The following is a 23554-nucleotide window of genomic DNA, read 5'->3' on the forward strand; positions in this document are numbered from 1 at the left end:
GCACGTTTTGCGGCCTCGGCAGCTCTGTGAGCCATGGCCGAACCTCTGACAATTGAAGCATCTGCGGGGGTTGGGAATCCAGGGCCTTACAGGCATTTTCAGGTAGCCGACTTCTATTTCTTCAGGAAGTGGGTTGCTGTTGAACGTGAGGATCAGGTGTTTCACCTTGATTTCTTTGTTGTCCTTCCGGATTTTGATCCGGTAAACGACTATGACATCTTGGTCGGTGAGCCGTTCAAGCATTTCTTGTTCTGTTAGGTGTACGAAGTCGATTTCTGATATTACACCGCGGACAGTGTTGAGGGATCGGTGGGATGTAATGGAGATAGGGGTGTCCCCAATGGACGTGAGGTTTGACAGTTTTGTGTGTTGCACATTGTCTCAAAGTTCGAGCAGCAAATCGCCACCAGGCATTTTTGAAAGCTTGTAGCCAGGGCCGAGGGCTTCTGTCAAGGACTTGGATACTGTGAAAGGGGACAAGATTCTTGCAGGCTTTTCTTGTACTTTGCTAGAATTACATGGTATTTTGGGAAGGTAACTTTTCTTTTCTGAAAAATTCCCTTGCTTCGGTCCGCCCTCTTCTATAAGAGGGGCGATCATTTTGGGGGAAAGGAGGAGTCATAGAAAAAAAAATTGTATTGTTCAGCCACGGTGCCAGCCGCCCACCATGGAGCCCAATGAGGGGACGCGACAGGAACATGCGAACAAGCCTTGCACACGCCAGCTGTACATCGAGACTATAACCTAATACGACATAACCAAGGTTGGCTACTCACACAAGGTTAACCCTTGCTGCCAGGAAGCTCGAAAGTAATAAGGAAGCGAGAAGGAGACAGGAAAGATAGAAAGTGAGAAATAGACGAAGGTTGGAGGGAGAGAGAGATAGGAAAAGGCAACTACCGATTTCCCCCGGGTGGGTCAGTCCGGGGGTGCCGCCAACGTGAAGCCGAGGCCAAAGAGGTGTGTTGCCGCCGCCGAGGGGCCTTAAAGGTCCAAACACCCGGCATTGGCTCAACCCCCAGGATCCCCTTTTCCCCGGACACGGCTAAGCCGCGCACGGTTAGACGCGGGAGGGTCCAACCCTCGTGTGCTCGGGTACGTGGTGTCGCAACACACCAAACGCCTGCTGACGCAGACGCCCCTGCGCGGCTAGTTTCCTATGTGGCGGAGGATATAATCTCCGTCCTATGTAAAAATGTTTGGTAAGTTCGTTATATGAGGAGGGAGGGTCCCCTGCTTTTGGGAGAACGCGCACGTGGATTTATACCAAACGACGTGCTAAGCATGCCGATGCTGCTCTTTTTAGCACCCGCGCACGGATTTGTGCGAAAACGCGTTTTAAGCATTCCCCATTGTCCACAACTTCAGCGCCGCGCCACCCCTTACCGACGACTCCTCGAGCTGTGGGCCGACTCGTTGAGGTTGCGTGGGGCGCCCTCGATCTGTCCCATGTGTGAGGAGAACCAGATAATCGTGTGCGGCTTGATGTACTTTACCTACAGAATCCGCAGGACCTGCTTTGAAACGGCGCCCTTGGCGAATGCTCGGCCAGGCGTGCTCCAGTCGCTGTAGATCGTAGTCCTGATGTCGTCCAGCTGAGTCAGGGTTAACATCACCTGCTCCGCCACCTCGGCCCACTTGGTTGGAACCGTCGTATAGGTCGTGATTTTCCTTCATGATCGATGCCCACCGCTACGAACGCTATCCCGTAGGGGTACCGGTCAGCATCAACAAAACAGCAATCCCAAGCCAGTTCCTGAGCCTCGAGCAGGAGAGCCTTGGCCCTAGCTCGTATCCGGCCCACGTTGCGTTCGGGATGAACGTTGCGTGGAATAGCGGCAGCGACGATGCATTTCCACTGCTCCCGAGGGAGACCGCAAGAACGAGACTTCATTTCCGCCGGAGCGACTCCCAGCTGCTGCAGGATGCTCCTACCCCTTGGGTGGTGAACAGCCACGCTTAATGGGCCCTCTCATGCGCTTCTGCAATCTGTTCTAGCATGTTGTGCATGTCAAGATGCTACAGTCTCTCCGCGCTTGTGTACAGGGGAGCCCGAGCACCCACTGGATAGTCCTCCTGATCAACTTGTTGAGCTTGTCCCTCTTCGACCTTTGCCATTTATGCATGGCCGCCACGCAGGTAAAATTACACATCACAAAGGCGTGCACCTGTCTTACGGGATTATCCTCTGCAAGACCCTGCTGCGGGTTGGCAACTCTCCGTATGAGCCTGATGGCATTGTCCGTTTTCTTGCCTAGTTAGTACACAGTCAGGTTATTGGAGCCGTTCCATTTGTCGTCATAGCCCGACCCAGAGGGAGTTCACCCTGGGGATCATACTGCCCTCACTTGTCCGTAGAGTGATGTCGACGTGCTCTACCGGCTTCCCTTCCGTCGGTTGGTGCTCCCTTCATCTGGGCCTTCTAAGGAGAAGTTCTGATAACCACGGTGAACACCGAAGCCCGTGATCTCGACGTCTTCCTGCAACGCAGCCTCCACTCGTTCGTCCACTCCTCCGGCACACAAAATGCTGATGTCGCCTGCATAGACTGCTTTATTAAGGCCTTCGACTTCGGAGAGTCTCCTCGACAGCCCGATCGTTGCAAGGTTGAAGAGGGTCGGGATATGACATACCCCTGTGGCGTTCCTGTGGTACCCAGCCTAACCGAGTCCGAAACGAGGTCTCTCACCTTGAGAGTGCCTTCTCTGTCCACAAAGAACGACCTCGTGTACTCTTGGAAGTGCTAGCCCAACCCTAGGCTAGACATCCGGTTCAAGACAAACGAGTGGAGAACATTATCAAAGGCCTTCTTCATGTCTAATCCGAGTATGGATCTCGTGTCCCTAGTGTTACGGTCAATGACTTCATCATTGATCAGCTTCGTCGCGTCTTGCGTTGGCAGTCCTGCCCGAAAGACTATTATATTGTGCGGGTAAATATCCCAGTCTTTCAGGCACTACAAGACCCTGTTTAACATTGTGTGTTCGGCCACCTTGCAAACCCACGAAGTGAGCGAAATCAGTCGAAGGTTGTCCAGACTAAGGGACTTGCCCTGCTTGAGAACGAAGACGGTGGCAGCCCTCCTCCACATCTCCGTGACTCTTCCGTCGTCCCACATCTGCTTGATGATGTCCGTCAGGTACACCACCGACTTGTCTTCCAAATTCCTCAATGCCTTATTGTAACTGTATCCTGACCCGATGCGCACATGCCGTTTAAGTAGTGCAGGGCCCGCCGAATCTCCTCGACGCCAAACTGCGCCTCCAGCTCCAGATTTGCGACGCCCCCATATTTCAGGACGGGGGCCGCTGGACCGGAGGTTACCGGCAAGTACTTCTCGATCAACCATGTCATCACTTCCTCGTCCAAGGATTCTTGTTTGGCTCCGTGCAGCACTCTTTCCAGCGTGCTCCGCTGGTTCGACTTGGTGTTGGTCTAATCCAGCAGATGTTTGAGGAGGTCGCAGGATCTCCCGCTCCGCATCTGGCCGTCAGTCGAGTTACATACTTCGTCCCACTGCTACCTGGAAAGAACCTTGCAGTGCTCTTCGATGCTTGTGTCGACCTCGGCAATCTTCTTGCGGAGCCTTCGATTGAGCTGCTGACCCTTCTACCTTGCCGGAAGGGACTGCTTGGCCTCGAGTAGATGGGCTAGCCCGCTATCCACCTTCACTACCGGAAAGTCCTTGCTGTCCTCCTTGGTCGCGCTCTCAATGTCTTTGTTGATATGTGGAATCCATTGCTCAAGGCCGACCCTCTCTTGCCCGGTGCGCTCCTCTCTCAGGCTGCGGAACTTGTCCCACATGGTCAACCGAAACTTGTGTTGTCTTTCTTTTGCTCGATCCGAAGGACGGTGGCCAAGACGTAGTGGTCGCTGCCAAAGTCCACGGTAAGGTTCGTCCATTTTACTTCGCCCCTACCCAGACGAAATTGAGGGTCCGGAGTTGTGTCCCGGCTGGACGACGTAGCGCACCTTGTAGGGAAGGCAGGCTTCGTCACCAACATCATGTCCAGGTTCATAGCCTCCCTCCATGAGTCCTCCCCCTTGCGGCTGTCATACGGGTAGCCCCATGTATGATATGGAGTGTTAAGTCACCCGCCACAACCAAGGGGGCACCTCTGGCAAGCTGTGCAGATTTGGAGATGAGGGCTCTGAAGCGTTGCCTCAGATTCCTGGGACTACTGTACACGTTCAGAACAAAGATGCTCTCTCTGTTCGCCATGCCGGGGATCATTTCTATGATGACGCGTTTCACCTTGCTCGAGACCAGCCTGAGGTGGTACGCCCACTCCTCTTCCTTCTTCGTGCTTCGCGGCAAACTGGTAGCCGGGCAACGCGACGCTGTTAGTGCCTCCTGGAAGAGTACTACGTGCAGCTTTTCCGAGTGGAAGGGAATAAAGTGCTGAAAGGGGCGCTTTTGAGCAGAAACTGCGTGCAGTTCCACTGCCATATCCTGAATGAGTTAGTTTGTACTGCCATGGTGTTGTTATTGTTGCTGCTGCGTTGCTGAATTGCCCCCTGAGGAACCCTGATGTTCTGACCTGCCGAGGCCGTCGCCGGGAGTGACAGCGCACTCGGTCCCACGACTGGAGCTACCACATTCGCTAAGAACCCCTTAATCTTATTGAATCGCTGGTGATATATCTCCTCCATGGCCAACGTAGTGCCTTGAAGGTGCGAGACCGTCTCGCTTAACTGCTTCATGCTCTCGTTGAGTGAAGCGAGCATCTCACAAATTGCCGAGTTAGCCCTACCCGAAGGCTTGTCCTGCGCGCTAACTATGGCCCTCTGTTCTCGTCTCCGTTTGCCCTCTGCCTGCTGCACTACGCGGCAAGGTCTTGTGTTCGAATTCTGTGCTTCAGCACTTCTTAATTTCGCTTTTTTTTTTCCTTTTTCTGCATCATTAGGTCATTCCCGATTTCTCTTTTTTTTTCGCAATGTTTCGCCACGAAGTCTGACACATATGGTTCCGGCCAAAGGAAGCGCAGCGAAGCGGCACGAAGCGCGCTGTTGGGGGCTTAGGTAGACGCAGCTTTAGCGGTCCCAGACTAATGAAGAATGACACGCTGTTACTGCGAATTCGTTTACTGCTAAATGCTTAATTGCGCGCTGTATTCAAGTTGTTGCTGACACTTTTTAAAAAAATTATTGGGTTTTACGTGCCAAAACCACCCTGATTATGAGGCACGCCGTAGTGGAGGACTCCGGAAATTTCGACTACCTGTGGTTCTTTAACGTGCACCTAAATCTAAGTACACGGGTGTTTTCGCATTTCGCCTCCATCAAAATGCTGCCGCCGTGGCCGGGATTTGATCCCGCGACCTTGTGCTCAGCAGCCTAACACCATAGCCACTGAGCGACCACGGCGGATTGTTGACGCTTGGGCGGCGCATACGCAGAGCGTGATCATATGACACGTACACTACTGCTCCCATCGCCGGCAATCGTGCCACTACGTGCTGAGCACCTTAGAAGCACTGGGAAGCGGCAAACCATATGTTACGTGAGCCCCAGTGAAACGGTAATAATCGACGCAAGTGTCCACGACGGCAGTGACCGGATAGTTGTCAACCTGAATGGGGATGTTTGCGGAAACACTTTTGTAGTCGACGGCATGCGACGGTGAAAGGGGATCGTTGGCAGTCGGCTGGCATATAGGGGGAGGAGGATGTTTTATAGATACGTCAACAGCAGCCCTACCCCCGGGGGTCGCTGCTCCTAGTTTCCCCGGTGTGGGCTTGGGGATCTAATGAATCTGCTCCCAACGCGATGAGCGAACGGCAAGTGTTGGCAAGGTGACGTACAACGTCGATGAGATAGAGAGCGGGACTGACGCCGCGGAAGAGTTGGGGTCTGCTGGCTCGCCAAGTACTCGACAATAGCTCGCGGACGCTCAGCATCACGCGGTCGACTTACGCCTCCGCAAACCCAGGAAGGTCCATCTGGCGGTATGTACACTGTCGTTATAGGTGACCTGCTTCAGCACAATAATAGCAGTGTGGCCGATTGTAAGAAGTGTGCCAAACACTGCATTTCCGCACGTTTTATTTGTTTATTTGACCTTCAAGGACCATTGGCGTTACAGAAGGGAGTCTAACTAAATAGAGAACATGTACAGACGACAGGTCATAAGAGAGAGAGAGAAACATTGTGTCTCGAGCGAGGCCCGGTATCACCCTAACGTGGGAAGGCTCCTTCCTTAGTCCAGGAACCCTCTGGCTTCGACTGCCCTCTTGGCTCTGGCGACGAGTTGTCGTTGTCTTCCAAATCCCCGAAGGCGAGCTTGGCCTCCCACGTTTCGAATAGGTGGTTTGCTTCTTGTGCGCGTTTCGCGTCCATTTCCGGTTTAATTTCGCTGCCTTCCTGCCACGGGCATTCCAGGAGCAAGTGTGCCAGAGTGTCGGGTACGTTGCAGAGTGTGCAGAAGCAGCCGTAGAGCGTCGGGTAGAGACGATGCATTACCGTTCCGTGAGTGTACGTGCTACTCTGCAGATGTCTAAGTATCACGCTTTCTTTGCCGAGTGTAGGGTGCGGTGGAGGGCACACTCGACGCTCGAGCCTATAGTGTTGTAATACGGCGGAATATTTGGTAGACTGGCGGCCCGGCTGACGTGCTCGCGGGCAGTGGCGTGGGCCGCTTCGTTCCCCTCTGTCCCTCGTGTCCGGGTACCCACGTTACACAGGTGTGCGGGAGCGGAGTGATTCGTCGTTTTAGCATCTGGAGTGCATCGGCCGTGATGCAGCCCCTCGAGAAGTTTCTACAGGTGCCGTGAGAGTCGGCGAATATAACCGCTGCGTCCGTGCATGTGGTGCTGGCGAGAGCGATCGCCCATTCTTCAGCCGTATCCTTGCGTGGCTTGACGTTTTCCGATGCTAACTCGCTGCCTCGGGAGTCTACGACGCTGACAGTGTACGCGTTTCGACGCGGATACCTGGCTGCATCGGTGTAGCGGGCATTCGGGTCATGCTTGAAACTTCGTTTGATGGCGTTGGCTCTATCCTGTATTCTACTCTTGTGGTATATGGGATGCATGTTGCGCGGGACCCGTGCAATGCAAATGCACTCTGGAACGTCCGGTGGGATACGCTCTTGCCCATTTCTGCGACGTACGTCTCGCTGTACTTTAGGTGTCGTAGTACTGATCTCCCTGCGGGCGTGAGCCTGAGTCGTTCTAGTTGGCTGTTCTTGTGTGCTTTGGCGAGCTCTTGCTAAGTGTTGTGAAAGCCTATCTTAAGGAGACATGAAGTGGAGCCCATGGCGGGGAGTCCCAGGGCGACTTTGATTGATGACAGGTTACAATCATAAAAAAATTAAAAATGCAGATTAACAAAGGCATTCTTCAATAGTAGTTCTAAAAGCAGATTTATCGGTTATATTAACAAGTGAGGCTGGCAGATGACTCCATTGATTGGTAGTTTTAGGAAGAAATTAATAAAAAATAGGTTCGTGCGATAATGTGGAAAGCTGAATTTATGATGGCAACTGTGGCAAAGTGCGCTCTCTCAAACTTGCACATCGCATCATTCACGTGAAATGAGTCATTGTTTTTATTTCGGTGCATGATCTTTCAGTCTTTTATATGTTTCTTGGAGCTTTCAGAGAAAAATGCCGGTACGCTTGGAAACGCCTCACCTTGTACTCAATAGTAGTTGCTAATAACATGTAATTATTGAATTACATGCGTGGCTTGCGTTCATATTTTAACCTCTTATAAGCATTGTATCACACGTCCTTGATTACGTTTTGAACAATGCTCTCATCAAGGGGCCAAGGGTAGCGAAACAAGTTTTCGTATTCTTTTATTGGCCAGTGACTTTCTTTTATCCTTTTAACGTGTTGCCTCGCGACCAGACATGTTTCCGTCAAAACATCGACTTCAACGCATTTCGTTGTAGGAAAAATTGGAAGTTTCGCCATATGACGAAGCAACGAAAGCGTTGGCAATGTTTATCGTTGTGATTGAGCTCGCACCCTGTCCCAACAGCAGGCGAAGGCTTGATGGCGCGGCACAACACGCGAGATAACTGGTGATGTGCTGCACGAACATCACTGGCAGATAGCAGGTATCTCACTATGCAGACTCGAAGACGTACTACCCCGGACCAACGTTACCGGCATTGCACCTCGATGGTTAATGAAATGAAACGTACGTAAAGGCGTCAGCGTTTGCCAGCTCTCAATGAAAGGAATAACTTGATTTACCTGGCATATAAGCAAACAGTTGTTGTTCAAAAACGCTAAGTCGTCATTTATGCAGTCAGACGCGATGCACGTCTCAGGATACTTCATAACACTTCACGCGCAGTTCGCGCATGCGATACCCAGGAGAGCAGAGCGCAGCGGTGGTGGCGCGAACGCACCTCCAGTCTATACAACTGCTATTACAACAAAATGAAAGCAAACATTATGTCAGTGAGGCAGAGCTTGCTTAGGGCTCACGACTTCACATTTATTGGAAGCTTGAAGAAGTTCAGCACCTTTTTTCTGTGATCCTACAAAGGAGTATCAGTACCGCGGAGATGGCAGCCAACCCTGCAATAAGGCGCACGAGGTTGTCATACGAGCCCATGGTGTCCCTGAAATAGCCTGTTAGGAAATGGTATAAAAGAATTGCAGTGAAATGAGTTAAGCATCACTGTTCAATATATAGTCACAGAAGCAAGCAGGAAAGCAAAGTGTACTTCGAATATCAAGTTAGGCGTGCGTGTAACGCAGAAACTTACGCGACCTTTAGCACCCATGCGAACCACTGCGTGTCACGTTTGCATGCGTGCTGAAATCTCGCGTTTGGGTTTCACATTGCGACTTTGGAAGATAAAATATTCAATACCATGTTGTCTTTACGACACCGTCGGGTTGTACTCGATCACTGCGCGCGCCGAACATGCCTGCCCATGCCTGGCCGGCGCCCACCGTATGAAGCCGGCCATACGATGTCCCGGCTCATGCCCGCCACAGGAATTTATCTATGCATGCCTTAAAACTGATATTAATAATAGGTGGTGTATTTTAAAATATTACAATAATACTCCACGCAGTGATAATAAAATATTGGGAAAAATTTTCACCGGGAGAGTATGTTTACAGCTAACATGAACAGGCTGAAGGAAGCTAAACTTGGGTTACTAATTTCTCGTGAGACATTTTATTTGATACTCTTGCGTAACAGATTGATGTTGTAAACCCCAAGAAAGTGCACACTTGTAACATATCTGACAGTTTTACCTGAAGGTGAAACAGTGGCAACGATGCCACGATCTAGCGTGGCGTACTAGCTCCTGCTACGGTGCTCTAGCAATACCTGGAGGCGGCACGGCACGACGTAGCACGCGAGACTACTGCTGCTGCGCGCAAGGAACACCACCGCAGCCTTAACAGCGCCCAGGCAATCAACACGCTCTGGCGCCAAGAATGTCGGTAACGGCGTCACTGTTACCACATCACGATGGCGCACGTGTAGAGTAAGACGGAAATCTGGGAAGTCCTTCGGCCTTTGGCAGCGCTAGATTGTGCTTGACGTGTACTGTCCGTTCCGTCAAGAAGAGTTTATGCACCGCAGTGTGGCAAGCGCTTAGCTGCTTCGTGCGAATGCGACTGTGTCTGCGCACAACGCTGCAGGCAGCAGGGAAAGCCAGAGCGCTGCCCTGGCTCCGGCAAAGCCGACTGCGCGGAGTGTCAGGGTGATCCATCTTGTTACACTGATGCAACACCCGCTACAGATGCAACACCAGCTAGACTGGTATCACATCCTGTGTAATGGTGACTTGGCTTTAACGCATTTGTGTCTAAAGGCACTCCACGTTTCTGCATCGCCCTTGTAAAACTCCACAAGCGCCACGCATGGTCGTTGATGCCGTGCCAGCACGAGGGCGGTAGCGCGAACGCCCCTTTAGTGTCCTAATTGCTACCGCTATAAAATGACTCTTACAGGAAGAAAAAAACTTATGGTAGGTGCAAGAGCATCTAAATATTGAAACGTGCCTATGCTAATTTTGGGCACGAAAGAAAATGAAGGTGGGAAGTGCACTGCCATACCAGCCTTGCGAGCGTACGAAGAAAAATGTATCATGTATAAATTTAACGCCCAGAAAGAGCACTGCGAAAGTTCTTAAAATACAAGCCATCTATGTATACTTTATTGATCATAAAGCAATAGTCATTCGGGTGCAATAAATAAAAGTGGTAAAATGACGTAAATGCAATAAACTAATCGTATCGACAGCGATGACATTGTACAATTGTAATATGGATAAAAGTTTGATCGTTTAAATAGCGTTTTCTAGTGTAACATCTTCTTTTGCGTGAAAACCTGTTTTTGCAGCAGCAAAACTAAGTAGAACACTTTTTTACAAAGAAGACGAAGCATGAGAATTAGAAAATCTTTATATTTTGCTTGCTAAGTTGATGAAGAGTCAGTTTTTCTAGATCGCCATTTGAGCCTTCAACAAAATGCTTTGTATCTATGCAGAGTGCCAGCGTGGGTTCGAAGCTCCGCCGTAGGCTAAACAGTGAACGGGCCCCGGCCTTACCCAAGCCCACAGCTTCAGGCCCGAGCCCCGGGCGGACCCGGCATAAATTGCTTTACGCATCGTGCCCGGCACCAGGGCACGTGAAGTGCTCTAGGCTATGCTGCGAACACCTTAGGACACATGATTTTGGGAAGTTACCGCAAGCAAAACACAGTACTTGAAAAAAGGGACAATACAAATGTCTTAAAATTAAATTCTGGGGTTTTACATGCCAAAACCACTTTCTGATTATTAGGCACGCCGTAGTGGAGGACTCAGGAAATTTGGACCACCTGGGGTTCTTTAATGTGCACCTAAATCTAAGTACACGGGTGCCATCGCGTTTTGCCAACACGAATGTCTGAACCGGTGTGGGGACTAAATGGCAAATAGTGTAAGGTACCTAGAATACTATGAATATTCGTAATTATTGGTAGGCACCTTATTCTGGCTAGTAAAAATGGTGGCACGGACTTTCTGATTCACCTTCATATGAATTACAGTTCCTGTGCATTTGTTCCCAAAACGCTCTGTATGAGACGGCGCCAAATGAGAGACGGCGCCAAAAAGCTAAACGTTCACTGCAGGTGTAAGTTCACTTCGCACTGCTATAGCTTAGACAGCCAATGGTGTGGAGTATATAGCATCGGATACAAGAAAGACGCAAGAAACAAGACGACACAAGTTAAGGATACATACAATTATAAGATACTTGAAAGATACAAGTCTAGATACAAGAAACCTAACTATGATCTTTATAAACCATGATCCGCGTCTTACAACATTAGATGCATGATATAAGAAGTCACTTGACAATCCTCGCAGCGAGAGCGTGCCAACCTGGAAGTTTTCCAGTGAAATCGTAGTCAGTGTGTGGAGTCTCCAGCATTGACTGGAAAGCGTATTCGCGGTGCCTTGTGCTTGCGCGTGCGTCGAGCGATCTTCGAAGGCTTTGTGGGGTGGTGTCATGTGCCACCCAAAATGAATTGCGCGCACCAACTCAGCCTTTATGCCTTTATTGAGCCTTATTGCCGTTATGCCTTATTATGCCTTATTATGGCCGTTGAGCCTTTATGCGCACCAGAGTGCTCATAAAGGCTCCGTCGAAAAGCCTATATCGTAGACTAATCTGCAGCGTGCTGCTTGCGTGGCAGCAGATATATACTAAGTGTTATAGCGTTAGAAAGCAAGAGGCGTATGGCAGACACCGTAGTGGAGGGCTCTAGATTCATTGCTGCCACCGGGAGTTCATCAGGGTGCAGCCAATTCCTCGTCCCCGAATGCTTTTGCCTTTCGCGCCGTCACAATGCGGCCGCCAATGTCCGACATCTGTAGTGCGATATCGTGTCCAGTAGCCAGGGTATCGGCCCAGTGACTTTTCCCTTAAGAGCCGCAAGAACAGAAATCAAATGTCTTGGCGCTTTCCGCTGCTTTGTTCTAACTCAAAGGATTTCGCAGCACTGCTCTATTTTGCCCAGATTGCTCAATATAACAATTAGGACTTTTAGTTCCCTGGTTTGTAAAAAAAAAATTCGAACTTGCCTTGCCTCCTTGGCAGTGGGCATTTCCAAAGCATGAGCCGTATAATGTACAACGACTCCAAGCGAATTTTGTTCAAATCTCTTCGCGTCAGATTCACATAACTGCCAACGAAAGCATCGGACGGTGACACGCAGGGTTGTTTGACCATCCCCATCGGACGCTACCGTCATTTAAAGGAGGTCACTGTTTTTGCTTCCAAAGCTATTAGTGCAAACTCTTACAAGTTTTTCTTATCGACTTGCCTGACAAGATGCCATCTAGGCGTGACTAGTTTTGATGGGGCCAAGCTAGCGCAGAGAAAATAGAAAACCGGGTGTGGGAAGCAGTGCCGGCGTCTGCCATTGGGCCTGCTTCCCGTTGCTTAGCTTGCGGTGGCTCGTCGAAAATGCTACGACGCGCAACAGCGAGGTATAAATGACGCTATAACGAGTTCTCAGCACAGAAGAGTTGGCAGAACGATGTCGTATACGTGCCAAAAGGCTTTCACAAAGTTACACTACCAAGGAAAGAAACCAATTCTCGCCGGCAGGTCCCAGTAGCTAGTGTCACAATGATCGGGGTGCCGCCATCTTTTATCCCTTCCGGAAACGGTCAGTCTGCGCATGTCCCAAAATTTTTAAATTTTGTTGGACATATTAGACAGTTTTAGAATATCGTTTGTCGCTTTACGTACCTTAAACGTAAGCACCTTTGCGGGACGTTACGGTGCGTGTCCTTTCAAGTCTTTTAGTTTACCTTAAGGAAACACAAACGTAAAGACAACGTTATAAAACGGGCCGCCGTCTGGTGTCTCGTGCCAAACGTACCCAAGCCAAGACAATCCATTAGCAACCATCCTGCTGTTGCTATGTGGACGCGTCTCGTTAGGCATACGGGCGCCAGAATCGCCGAACGATTTCAGAAAATGGACGCGCTCTGCGCTTCGAACTAACCTTTCAGGTGGGTTTCGAGAAAGCGAAAGCTCACTACACTAGTTACTGGCGATCAACACGAGTGAGAGCGTAGCCATCACGAGAATTAACGCTGAAGCGGGAGCCATGGGTGCCGCCATGTTCGGCAACGCTATTTCTTAGCGTCCGTTAACATTACGGGCATTAGACAGTTTTAGTTTAGCGTTTGCGGCCGAACGTAAACGCATTACGCACGTAAAAAAATAGCATCGTCCTCACTGCGCATGCTGAGAACGTTATTGGGTTTCTGCGGTTTACGTGCGCTATGATAACGTACGTTGTTTGGCGAGCTTAACGTTCGTAATGTTTGCGAACGCTAAGAAATAGCATTGTCGAACATGACGGCACCCAAGGCTCCGGCTTCAGCGTTTATTCTCGTGATGGCCCCGCTCTCACTGGCGTTGATTGCCAGTAAGTATTGTGCTGAGCTTTCGCTTGCTCTAAACTCGCCTGAAAGGTTAGTTATGAGCAAATAGCGCATCCATTTTCTGAGATCGTTCGGCGATTCTGGCGGCCGTAGGCCTAACGAGACGCGTCCATGTAGCAGCAGCAGGATGGTTGCTAATGGATTATCTTGGCTTGGATACGTTTGGCATGAGGCACCAGACGGCGCCCTGTTTTATAACGTCTTTACGTTTTCACACTATAAACTAAAAGACTGGAAAGAATGCGCATCGTGACAATCCGCAAAGGTGCTTGAGTTTAACGTACGCAAGGCGACAAACGATATCCTAAAACTGTCTATTCAACTCGCCAAATAACGTACGTTACCATAGCGCACGTAAACCGCAGAAACCCAATAACGTTCCGAGCATGCGCAGTGAGGATGGCGCTATTCCTTTACGCACGTAATGCTTTTACGTTCGGTTGCAAATGCTAAACTAAAACTGTCTATTAATGTAGCTTTAGCGTGCAAGCGTATTTCTGACGCAAGTTTTTGCGCTGTCGTTACGTGGTCTGACAAAGAGGCTAAGCGAGTGCAGCGCTGAAGATTCTTGAGAATTTTCTGGTTCCAGCAATTCATGCGAGAGTCTAGCGGCGAGGCCAAGCGAAATCTCCCGACAGTAGGGTATTTCGCATGACTTCTGATCCTGATCTATCCATAATTACGTAACTGCATGAGCGTACCAACTCTCAGTCTTTAAGTTGTGCCCAATGGCTTCGTACTTCTTACCTGAAGACCTTGAGCCTTATTTTTCATCGCACTGCCGTTCACTGATCCGTTTCAATGCGCGAAGTCTCTAAAAAAACATGGATGGCATCGCAAATTTTTGATCATCTACCCGACATAATTTCTTTGTTATTTGCGTTAGTGAAACATGGCTCTGCCCTTCTTAGAATAACTTGTATAGCTTTCCTTAGTACTCTTAATACTGCCACCGCGATAACAGTAATTATAGTGGTGCTGCTATTTTTGTATCCTCAGAGTTGCGTTTCCATAGGCGATCTGACCTGACACTAAACGTGACGAACTATGAATCTGTTTGGGTCGAATTTGGCAATTCCTTTTATTCATAAGAAAAACCTAATAGTTGCTTGCATCTATGGTTCACCTTTGTCATCTCGAAGGGCGTTTTGCTTAGCCCTAGGTTATTTGCTGCATAATAACAAGCGAGCAGAAAAAATGTCATTATCATGGGCGATATTAATATTAACTATTTAGATACATCCGACCCACTACTTAATGATTACGTTAGCTGGCTAAATGGGTTCGGATATGAAAACCTAATTACGCTTCCAACTCGTTGTCCCACGAATAAACAGGGCACCCTATCAGTATCCAATCTTCTTAATAAACCTGACCGTGGTGTTGTCGAAGCTTCAATAACCGATCATTACCCAACATTCGTGCGCTTCACTTCTACTGCTGGCACCACCAATACAAACTTACCCAGAAAGAAGTTTAATTCGTCAAACTTTATTCAATTAATTGTCGTTTGAGACTGGTCCCCAGTAATGGCATGTGATAGCCCTGAAACTGCTTATACCCCATTTTGAAAACTAACTTCTAATGCTATTTCACACTCCATAGTAGTAATTATTTGTTAAAAACAAAACGTTTTTAGCTGCTCGTAACCCATGGTTATCCACCAGTTTGCTAAATTGTTTACGGGAAAATGATCACCTTTACAGAAAAAAGAACAGCCATCTAACAATGCACTTCAAAACAGGTGTAAAAAATATTGTAACTTACTAGAGAAACCATACAAACAGGCTAAAACTACGTAACATGAACACGAAATTGAGTCTGCCGATAATGATTTCAAACACCAGCGGTAAGTAATAAACTGTTTTTAGGTCGATCTCATCATTAATTATGATACAATCGGGGGATCTTCTCCTTGATAATCGCTTGGACATTGCAAACTCCTTCATCAATTTCTTCTGGTTAGATAATGAAGGGTGCGACTATCCATTGACCGAGACTTACCCCCGTGTGCCTCATAGCTTTTTCGTTCATCCCACGACACCTGAAGACATAGTCACAGTCATTTCCAGTCTAAAAAACACAGGGCCTGGTCCTGATAACTTCATCCCAGCTCTCATAAAGTCAATAATGTACCTAATAGCTGAAATATCCTGTCATACTGAGCCATACCTTTAAGACAGGAATCTATCCAAGTTATTTGAAAAAGGCCAGAATAATCCCTGCTTTCAAGAAGGGAGATAAGCGTCTAACATCTAACTACCGCCCTATTGCCATACTTTCGTTCTTTAGTAAAATTGTCGAAAAACGAATCGTAATACGCCTATCTAGTTCTTCATCAAAATTTAGTATCCCATCACCAAACCTATTTAGGTTTAGGGAGGGATACTCAATTGATTTGCCATTAATATTTTTAAGAGACAAGATTCGGCAGGCCATTGACACTAGAAATTTTGCCGGCGCATTAGTTATTGACCTTTCTGAAGCGTTCGATTCACTTGTTGATAACATACTTTTTGCTAAATTAGACCCCATCGGTATAACTGGCCTAGCACTGCGATTAATGCGTAACTATTTGGGATATAGAGAACCTCAAACCCTAAAACAACTAACATTGGTCTTCAACAAGGGTCTGCACTAGCAGCTTTCTTGTTTTTAGTATACATTAACAACCTCCCACAGTGCCTAAAATCCTCTGACTGTATCCTTTACGCTGACGACACTACTATCTTCTCCTCAGAAGATACTGCATGCATTAGATTCGTTAATGTGCAAGCTTAAAGACGACGCGGCTCATATTGTAATCTGGTACTGACTAAACAGACTTCACATTAATACTGCAAAATCTAACTTCGTCATTTTCTCAGATAAACAAAAGCATATATCAGTGTCTTCATCGCTAATCTTTGGTTCCAGCACACTTATTCTACTGATAGTGTACTGTTCCTTGGCGCCATACTAAACAAACGCCTAAAGTTTGATGAGCATGTTTTATCCTTCACAAAGAAGGCGGCATAATATGATTGGAGTAATAATTAAAGTTCGCAATTTATTCAATTTGAAGACACTGCTCTCCTTCAACTACGCATTTATTCACACGCATATTAATTATTACATATCATCCTGGGGGAACACGTATCCCACACATTTATACCCACTAAAGCATACCCAAAATCAAGCAATTCGTATCATTACACGTAGCAGCATCGGTAGCATCGGTAGCATTTCCATCGCTCAGTTCTAATGGTATTTTATCGTTACAGAAACTTAACGAATACTAACTTGGAATACTTGTTCATAAATCTGTTAAAGGAAAGCTCCCGTTCTCTATCATTACTAACAGCCACTATCCACATTCCACGTCTACCCTTCTCGCATCTACCAACAGCTATTTACTACCAAAACCTAGAAATAAATATCGTAAGCTTGCTACTAATTTTTCAGCCACACTATTTTGGAAGTCATTACCGTGTCATATTAAGACACTTTACATTTTACACATTTTTACAGATTCGAATCAAACCTTCGTAATTGTTTGCACTCATATAACTTCATCGTTATCATTATATAAATAATTGCTTTGTGTCACTAACTATTTTACAGCGTCAGCTAGTCATTAACCTTATACGGTCTATTGTGCGTTTGCATATAGCTGCTTTGTATTTACATGTCCTAGTCATTTGTAATGGGAGGTACCCTGTATAGTCTGTTGAATATGCGACCTCCCTCTTTATGTATGCATAAAACCCATTTTTAACTTTATAATTATGCACAATAAAGAACTCTTGAGAGCAGGGAACGTTGACGAAGATCGGAGTAGAGGCTGCGTCCGTACCTGCCGTAGCTCTATCGGGCGTGCTTCTAAAACGACGGAGCCGCCCCTAAAAAAACTCAGCACGGTCAAGCAATTTTTCTGCTGTTTGCAGTGTTCATCGGCAAGCTGGGACAGCAAAACTGTTCCAATTAGGCAATTTCCATCTGCACCAATACATTCGCGCTAAAAGATCACATGAATTGTGAATATCCGCATTCAAAACCAGCGACGACGACACTGGCCGTTTTCATGACATTTGCTCGAGTTAGTTTGTTCTTTGGACGAAAAGAACGTGAACCTGTTGCTTGTACGACGTTTACAGTAAAGTGCCGCGTCAACGTTAAGCAGCTAGCGTTTAGGTTTGTGCCATCGTTGATAACGTTCAGCGTATGCAAGTAGTAACTGTTTCGTGTGATAGCCGGCGTAGTAATGCAATTTCTGTTGCACATGTCTTCACGACGCCGAATCTTTCTTTGAACGAGGCTGTTATATCGGATGCATGCGGCACACAACATTAGGACATCGCTTCTGGTACATCAGCGAAAATCGGAATATCGGAGTTTCAAGTGCTCCTCATTAATATCGGCAAAACATTCTGTGTGAGCAGAGCAACTACGGGCCACCTTGTCAAATAACTATGGGGAGACACAGCACTTCTGCTTCTTTCCGACTTTGACAGGCTATCCAAATGATTAGTACAGGTCAGTTCGCGCTCTTTTGAAAGTGTGTAATTACAAAGCAATCGTATCTCATAACGGCGTCTGAAGGAACTAGATAGTTGAGAGGCGAACTCAGTTTTGGCCAGTTGAAATACAGGATACTTGAACTATAAAGGAACATGTAATGTTAGTTCAGACTCACAATAGTTAACTATAATTTATACAGAAAGAGAAGTTTATCTTTCATTAGTTCACACAGCAGCCATAGGCGGCAACACGAAAAAATCGGGGAATAATGAGTTACGATCAGATCATGTACGACTAGCCAAACTTGCACATATTGTGCATATGTGTTCTCATCTTGCATGTGGAAGGATCCGTTTCTTTTTTCTCGTTTCTACTCACTACGAGACATACTAAGCGCAACCTGCTGCAGTAACCCCGACTAAGCGAAGCAGCAGTCGCCTTGCGCGTATCTCGAACGTAAAATATGTACCAGAAGTTTTCGTAAGGCAATAGTACCAGGAAAGTTTTGCAATAGTATCGTGGCGCATGAAGAACTAGGGCTTGCGGCAATTCGAAAAGGCTTTCTCACATAGTGGCTCGTTCTTTAGGCTCAAAAGAGCGTGCAAACGAAACATAGTTCTCTCACCGCGCACATATGCACTTGCACAGCTGGACCAAGTTCAACGTGCCGAAATGTACAGGTGGTAACGTATCCGGCATAACATATCCGACTTGACAGGCCGAAGCATTGCACGCTCGAAACGCCTGACTAATCCTTGCTTTAACAATGAATGAAAACTGGAGACACGTGCTTGCACTTTGCTGACAATTCAGCAGTGCACGAGTACTTCGCCTCCACGACGAATGGATACCGGAAAACATCAGTGATTTTCATCGGAATCTCGTGCGCATCCGCGGTCACGCCGGATGTTTGCACACACACAGCGCGACCACGCCAGCCTTACTATTTATTTTTATTTATTTCGAATATTTTCCTTGCTCGAACGCATTACAGAAAGGAGTGGTAAGTACAAAAAAGCAGTACATAATTATACAATACTAGGTTGTAAAAAGTGACCGAAAATACACTAGTCTTGAAATTGTCAACGTCAGAAGTGGCAGCGATGGAAGGAGGAAGGTCGTTCCAGTCGGCACTAGTCTTAGGAATAAAAGAATGATGACAAAGTTCGTCATACCATACCATGCTATACATATGGTTCTAAAAAATGGAACACCAGCTTTAAACATGTGATCGGAGCGGGATGAAGTGCCTGATGGGCGAGCGAACAATAAGATGATACTTTAATAGCGTGTTATGGTGATACATTTTGTTGAAAAGGCACAGTCTGAAACATTTACGGCGCAATGAAAGTCCCGGTAATATAAAGTGTTTTTCATCGAAGCAACTATTGTTGTAGCCAGGAAGGAAGAGCGAGACGGCCAGACGAAGAGTCACATACGCACACGTTTAATGGTCCCTCAGACGTGTTCTAGCTCTAGAAAAAAGAAGAGCACATGCTGGCACATGTTGTCAGCATGTGCTGACAGCACATGCTGTCACGTGCAGTGACGTGGAACTCGGTCTCCCCGCTTTCACAAGATGGCAGCATATACAACATCTCCCCAACACAGCAAACGAAGTTCGCTGGAGCAGGCGGCTTCGCGCAGCTCCCACTTCTATTATGCATGTGAGAAGTGTCTTGGCAACATGAACGGGCGTCTGCTATACCGTCACTGATACAAACACTTTCTGAATTGGTTTTAGCAGGGGAATAGCGAACTAGATGGGTCCTGTTCCTGCGTACAGCACCAGTTTCGGTGTTAACCCAGTAGGACCGAGGTCTCATCGGCTGGGTCTTGTACGGTCGCTTTGCACTTGAGGTCTGCCAACGAGACATCGTCTCTGTAGAATAGCTCCGGCAGGTCGCGGACTCCGTGACGTCTATCGATGTCTTTCCTGTGACGCTTCCGGTTCCTCGAAGTTCCGAACGCTCTCTTGATCCGGCAGTTGGGGTGTCAGCTTGGTTCTTAGCCGACGACCCATCAGTAGTTCCGCAGGGCTATACCCATTCTTCAAAGGAGTCGACCTGTAAGCTAGAAGCGTCAAGCAAGGGTCTTTCGTCTTTGTCATGGAAGTCTCGATAATTTTTACCGCAGCCACAGCAATTCCATTGCTCTGAGGACAGTGAGGGCTAGAGGTAATGTGCTTGAAGGCGTAGTCCTGAGGGAAGAGTGAAAACTCAGTCGGCGAAAACTGCTGGCCGTTGTCGGAAAATACTTCCTCAGGAATCCCGTGGCGTGCAAAAAATGGCTTGCAGTGGTTCACTACAGCTGCGGAAGTAAGTTTCTCGAGCCGGCCAGTTCAGGGTATCTTGAATAATAATGTGTCACTATCAACCACCACTCGCTCTTATAGTGAAATAAGTCCATTGCAATGCGTTGCCAGGGTCTTTCTGGAAATCTGGAACTTTTTAGTGGCATTTTCCTGTGGTTGCTTCGACGCATTGCTGACATTGCTTCACTAGGTACGTGACATCAACTAGTATAGTGGGCCACCAGACACAATCTCTGGCTCGAGCAACTGTCTTATGCTGAAGTGTCTTTCATGTAAGAGTCGTAGGACTTCATTTTGGCAAGAGGCAGGGGATACGACACGAGCAGCGTAGAGGAGTAAATCGTTCTCCAGAGTGAGCTGGTGTCGATGCTCGTAGAAGGGTTTTAGGTCCACTGGTAAATCTCGCCTGGATGGACACTCTTGTTTCTTGCTCCACTGGCGAAGTTGTGTACAAACACGGTCTGTTTGTTGGGATGCCTTTAATCATTGAAGGCAGTGCTCCTTTATGGGAAAAGATGTTTTCAAAGAGCATACGAAAGCTTCCAAGTTTTCTTCGAGCTATGTGTCTTCTATTTTTTGGAGAGGCGCTCTGGAAATAGTGTCTCCGGCTAGAAGGCCTTTGCCTGGAACGTATGCAATCTCGTAATGGTATCGCATCATTCTCATCGTTAGCCTCTGTAATCTGGGTGTCAGGTCGTCAAGGCTCTTCGAAGTGAAGATGGGAACCAACGGCTTATGGCTAGTCTCCAGCTTACCGACAAGATAATCGCCGAACTTGTCCCATGCCCAGACTAAAGCAAGAGACTCTTTCTCGATTTGAGCGTAACGCTTCGCGGTTTCTGATAGTAATCGTGAAGCATAGGCGATGACAGAAACTTGCCATTAGTTTGCTTGGGCCGGATTAATGCACCAAATCCGAAGGACGATGCACTACAGTGACGATCGTTTCTCTCGATGGATCGTAAACTCCAATGATAGGGCGAGACGAGAGCACCGACTTCCATCTGTCGAACGCCTGCTGTTGCGGAGCATCCCAAGCAAACTCTTGCTTCTCTGACAGCAAAAAAGGAAGTGGTTGCAGGACTTCAGAGAAATTGCGAACGAATCTGGCGAGCTTTGTTGCCATTCCGAGAATACTCTGCAGCTCGGTCCTGTTTCTTCGTCTCTCCATTTTCACAACGGCTTCAACTTTCTTTTCGTCGGGGCGTATTCCGTCTTGGTCTAGCCCGCGTCCAATGAACGTGTGGCGCTGTACAATAAACAAGCATTTCGTTTCATTATATGTCAGTACAGCCTTGACGAGTAGCTGCAGCACATTTCTGAGTGTCTCAATGTGCTCATGCTCATTCGAACCCCAGATAAGGATGTCGTCTATGTGACACACAACCCTACTGACACCTGGTAAAATGCATGACATCTGTTTTTGGAAGTGTTCTCGAGCAGACGCAATTCCAAACGGTAGCCGGTAGAAATAGAAGCGTCCAAAAGGTGAGAAGAACGTGGTGAGCTTTTTAGAAACTTCACAAAGTGGAATTTGCCAAAATGCAGAGTTAGCGTCCAGTTTGGAGAATACTTTAGCTCCATGAAGAAGTCCGAGAGTGTGCTCCGCGGAAGGGATAGGATACCATTCGCTTAGAACGTGGCAGTTCAGTTATGTGAAGTCCACGCAGCTTGTCACGTCTCCGGAGGGCTTTGGGACGACTACCATTGGTGAACACCACTCAGCTGGCTCGTCAACAGGTGATATGACGCCGAGTTTCTGAATTCTTTGTGGTTCCAACTTTGCCCTTTCGTATAAAGGAATTAGGATGCGCCTCGGAGAGCTGAGCGCGAAAGGTTTCGCTCCTGCTTGCAGCTGAATTTGGTGTTCCTTGTGCAGCTTGACGAGTCCCTGGAACAAGCCTGGAAATTCTTCTTTTGGATTCACTTTATCGGGAATGGCGTTTACAAATGTCAACATCCGGAGTTCTTTGATCGCTGGCTTGCCTAGCAACGGAGTGCGGACCTCATCTAAGACGTAGACATCCTGAGTAGTCGTACGGTCATGGTAGATGAGTTCGAGTTGTGCCACTCCTGCGGCTGGAAGAACCTTTCCGTCTTGACCATGTAGGTGGCGAGGAGGAGCTGAGAGAAAAAGTCTGTCCTTGAGCGTCTGGAATACTTGCTTCGGGAGGACTGTTTCGTCGGCGCCAGTGTCAATTTTGGCTGACCTTGAACCAAGGCTGTTGCCTCCCACGTTCCAGCATCCGGCGTCTTGATTACTCCGAGGAATCGTGCTTTCAAATTTACTTGTTGCGTTTCGACACAATCGAGGTGCCGCGACATGCATACGGAAGCGTAAGGACCATTTTTCTGGCGATTCCTGCAGACTTCCTAGCGTGCTGGGCATAGACTACGAGGGTGACGCTCTTGACCGCACCAACGGCATGCTTTCTGCATGCTATTTTTACCGGAGGATGAAGATGGCATGTTTGCCCCACGTGAATAGCTGCCGCGTTTGTCGTGTTTCGGAGTACTAGTGGATTGGGGAGCGGACGCAACTTTGTTCACACATGGCACTTCCTGGCACAGCTCGACTTGTTGCTGACGGACGCTCTCGATCTGGCGGACAGACTCAAGAGCCTTCTGAAGAATGAGAGCTGCTTTTATCACAACTACGAGGCGGTCACACACGAACTCTTCTTGAAGAGCACCGAACTCGCAGTCTTTCGAAAGTGTGTGAAGTGCAGTAAGGAAATCTTCGGCCGACTCACCCTCTTGTTGCACTCTGGCGTTGAATCTGGCTCGTTCAAGGATTACGTTGCGTCGCGGGATAAAGTATTTGTCGAACAGCTCCACGACTGCGTCGAATTTTTCGGCGTTCTTTTCAGAGAGAGCAAAAGTGGCGTAGATTTCCTCGGCTGGCTTATCCATGATGTAGAGTAGCGCGTGTACTTGTTGCTTCTCGGGCTGAACGCAAAACCCTGAAGAGGTTCGGAAGCGTTCAAATCTTTGTTTCCACTTCGGCCACTCGTTCGGCGACGAAAATTTGAAGGAGTCCGCCGGTTGAATTACGAATGACGCCATGGCGTCGAACCTTAAGGGGTCGCGTTGCTGGAGTAGCGAGATGTGCATATAGGGAGCAGCTCACCGGCGTTTTGTTGCTGGCATCGTCCTTCGTGCGGAGGAGGACTAGGAGCCGATGTCCGCTGACAGAACCTGTTCTTGTGACACGATGCTGTAGCCAGGAAGGAAGAGCGAGACGGCCACAGGAAGAATCACATACGCGCACGTTGAATGGTCTCTCAGACGTGTTCTGTCTCCAGAAGAAGA

The 23554-nt window shown here is 48.0% G+C and overlaps 1 protein-coding gene across 1 annotated transcript in view; it reads right to left on the reverse strand.

The window, feature by feature from the left end:
- Positions 1–8415: 8415 nt before the first annotated feature.
- Positions 8416–23554, reverse strand: part of LOC126524466 (uncharacterized) — a 116813-nt gene continuing 101674 nt past the window's right edge. The window contains exon 5 of the mRNA XM_050172780.3: positions 8416–8587. Within this exon, the coding sequence (XP_050028737.2) occupies positions 8472–8587 (116 nt within the window). The 3' untranslated portion in view covers positions 8416–8471. The remainder of the gene's footprint in view (positions 8588–23554) is intronic.

The sequence above is a fragment of the Dermacentor andersoni genome, chromosome 3 (assembly GCF_023375885.2).
Source record: "Dermacentor andersoni chromosome 3, qqDerAnde1_hic_scaffold, whole genome shotgun sequence".
In the NCBI taxonomy this organism is placed as follows: Eukaryota; Metazoa; Arthropoda; class Arachnida; order Ixodida; family Ixodidae; genus Dermacentor; species Dermacentor andersoni.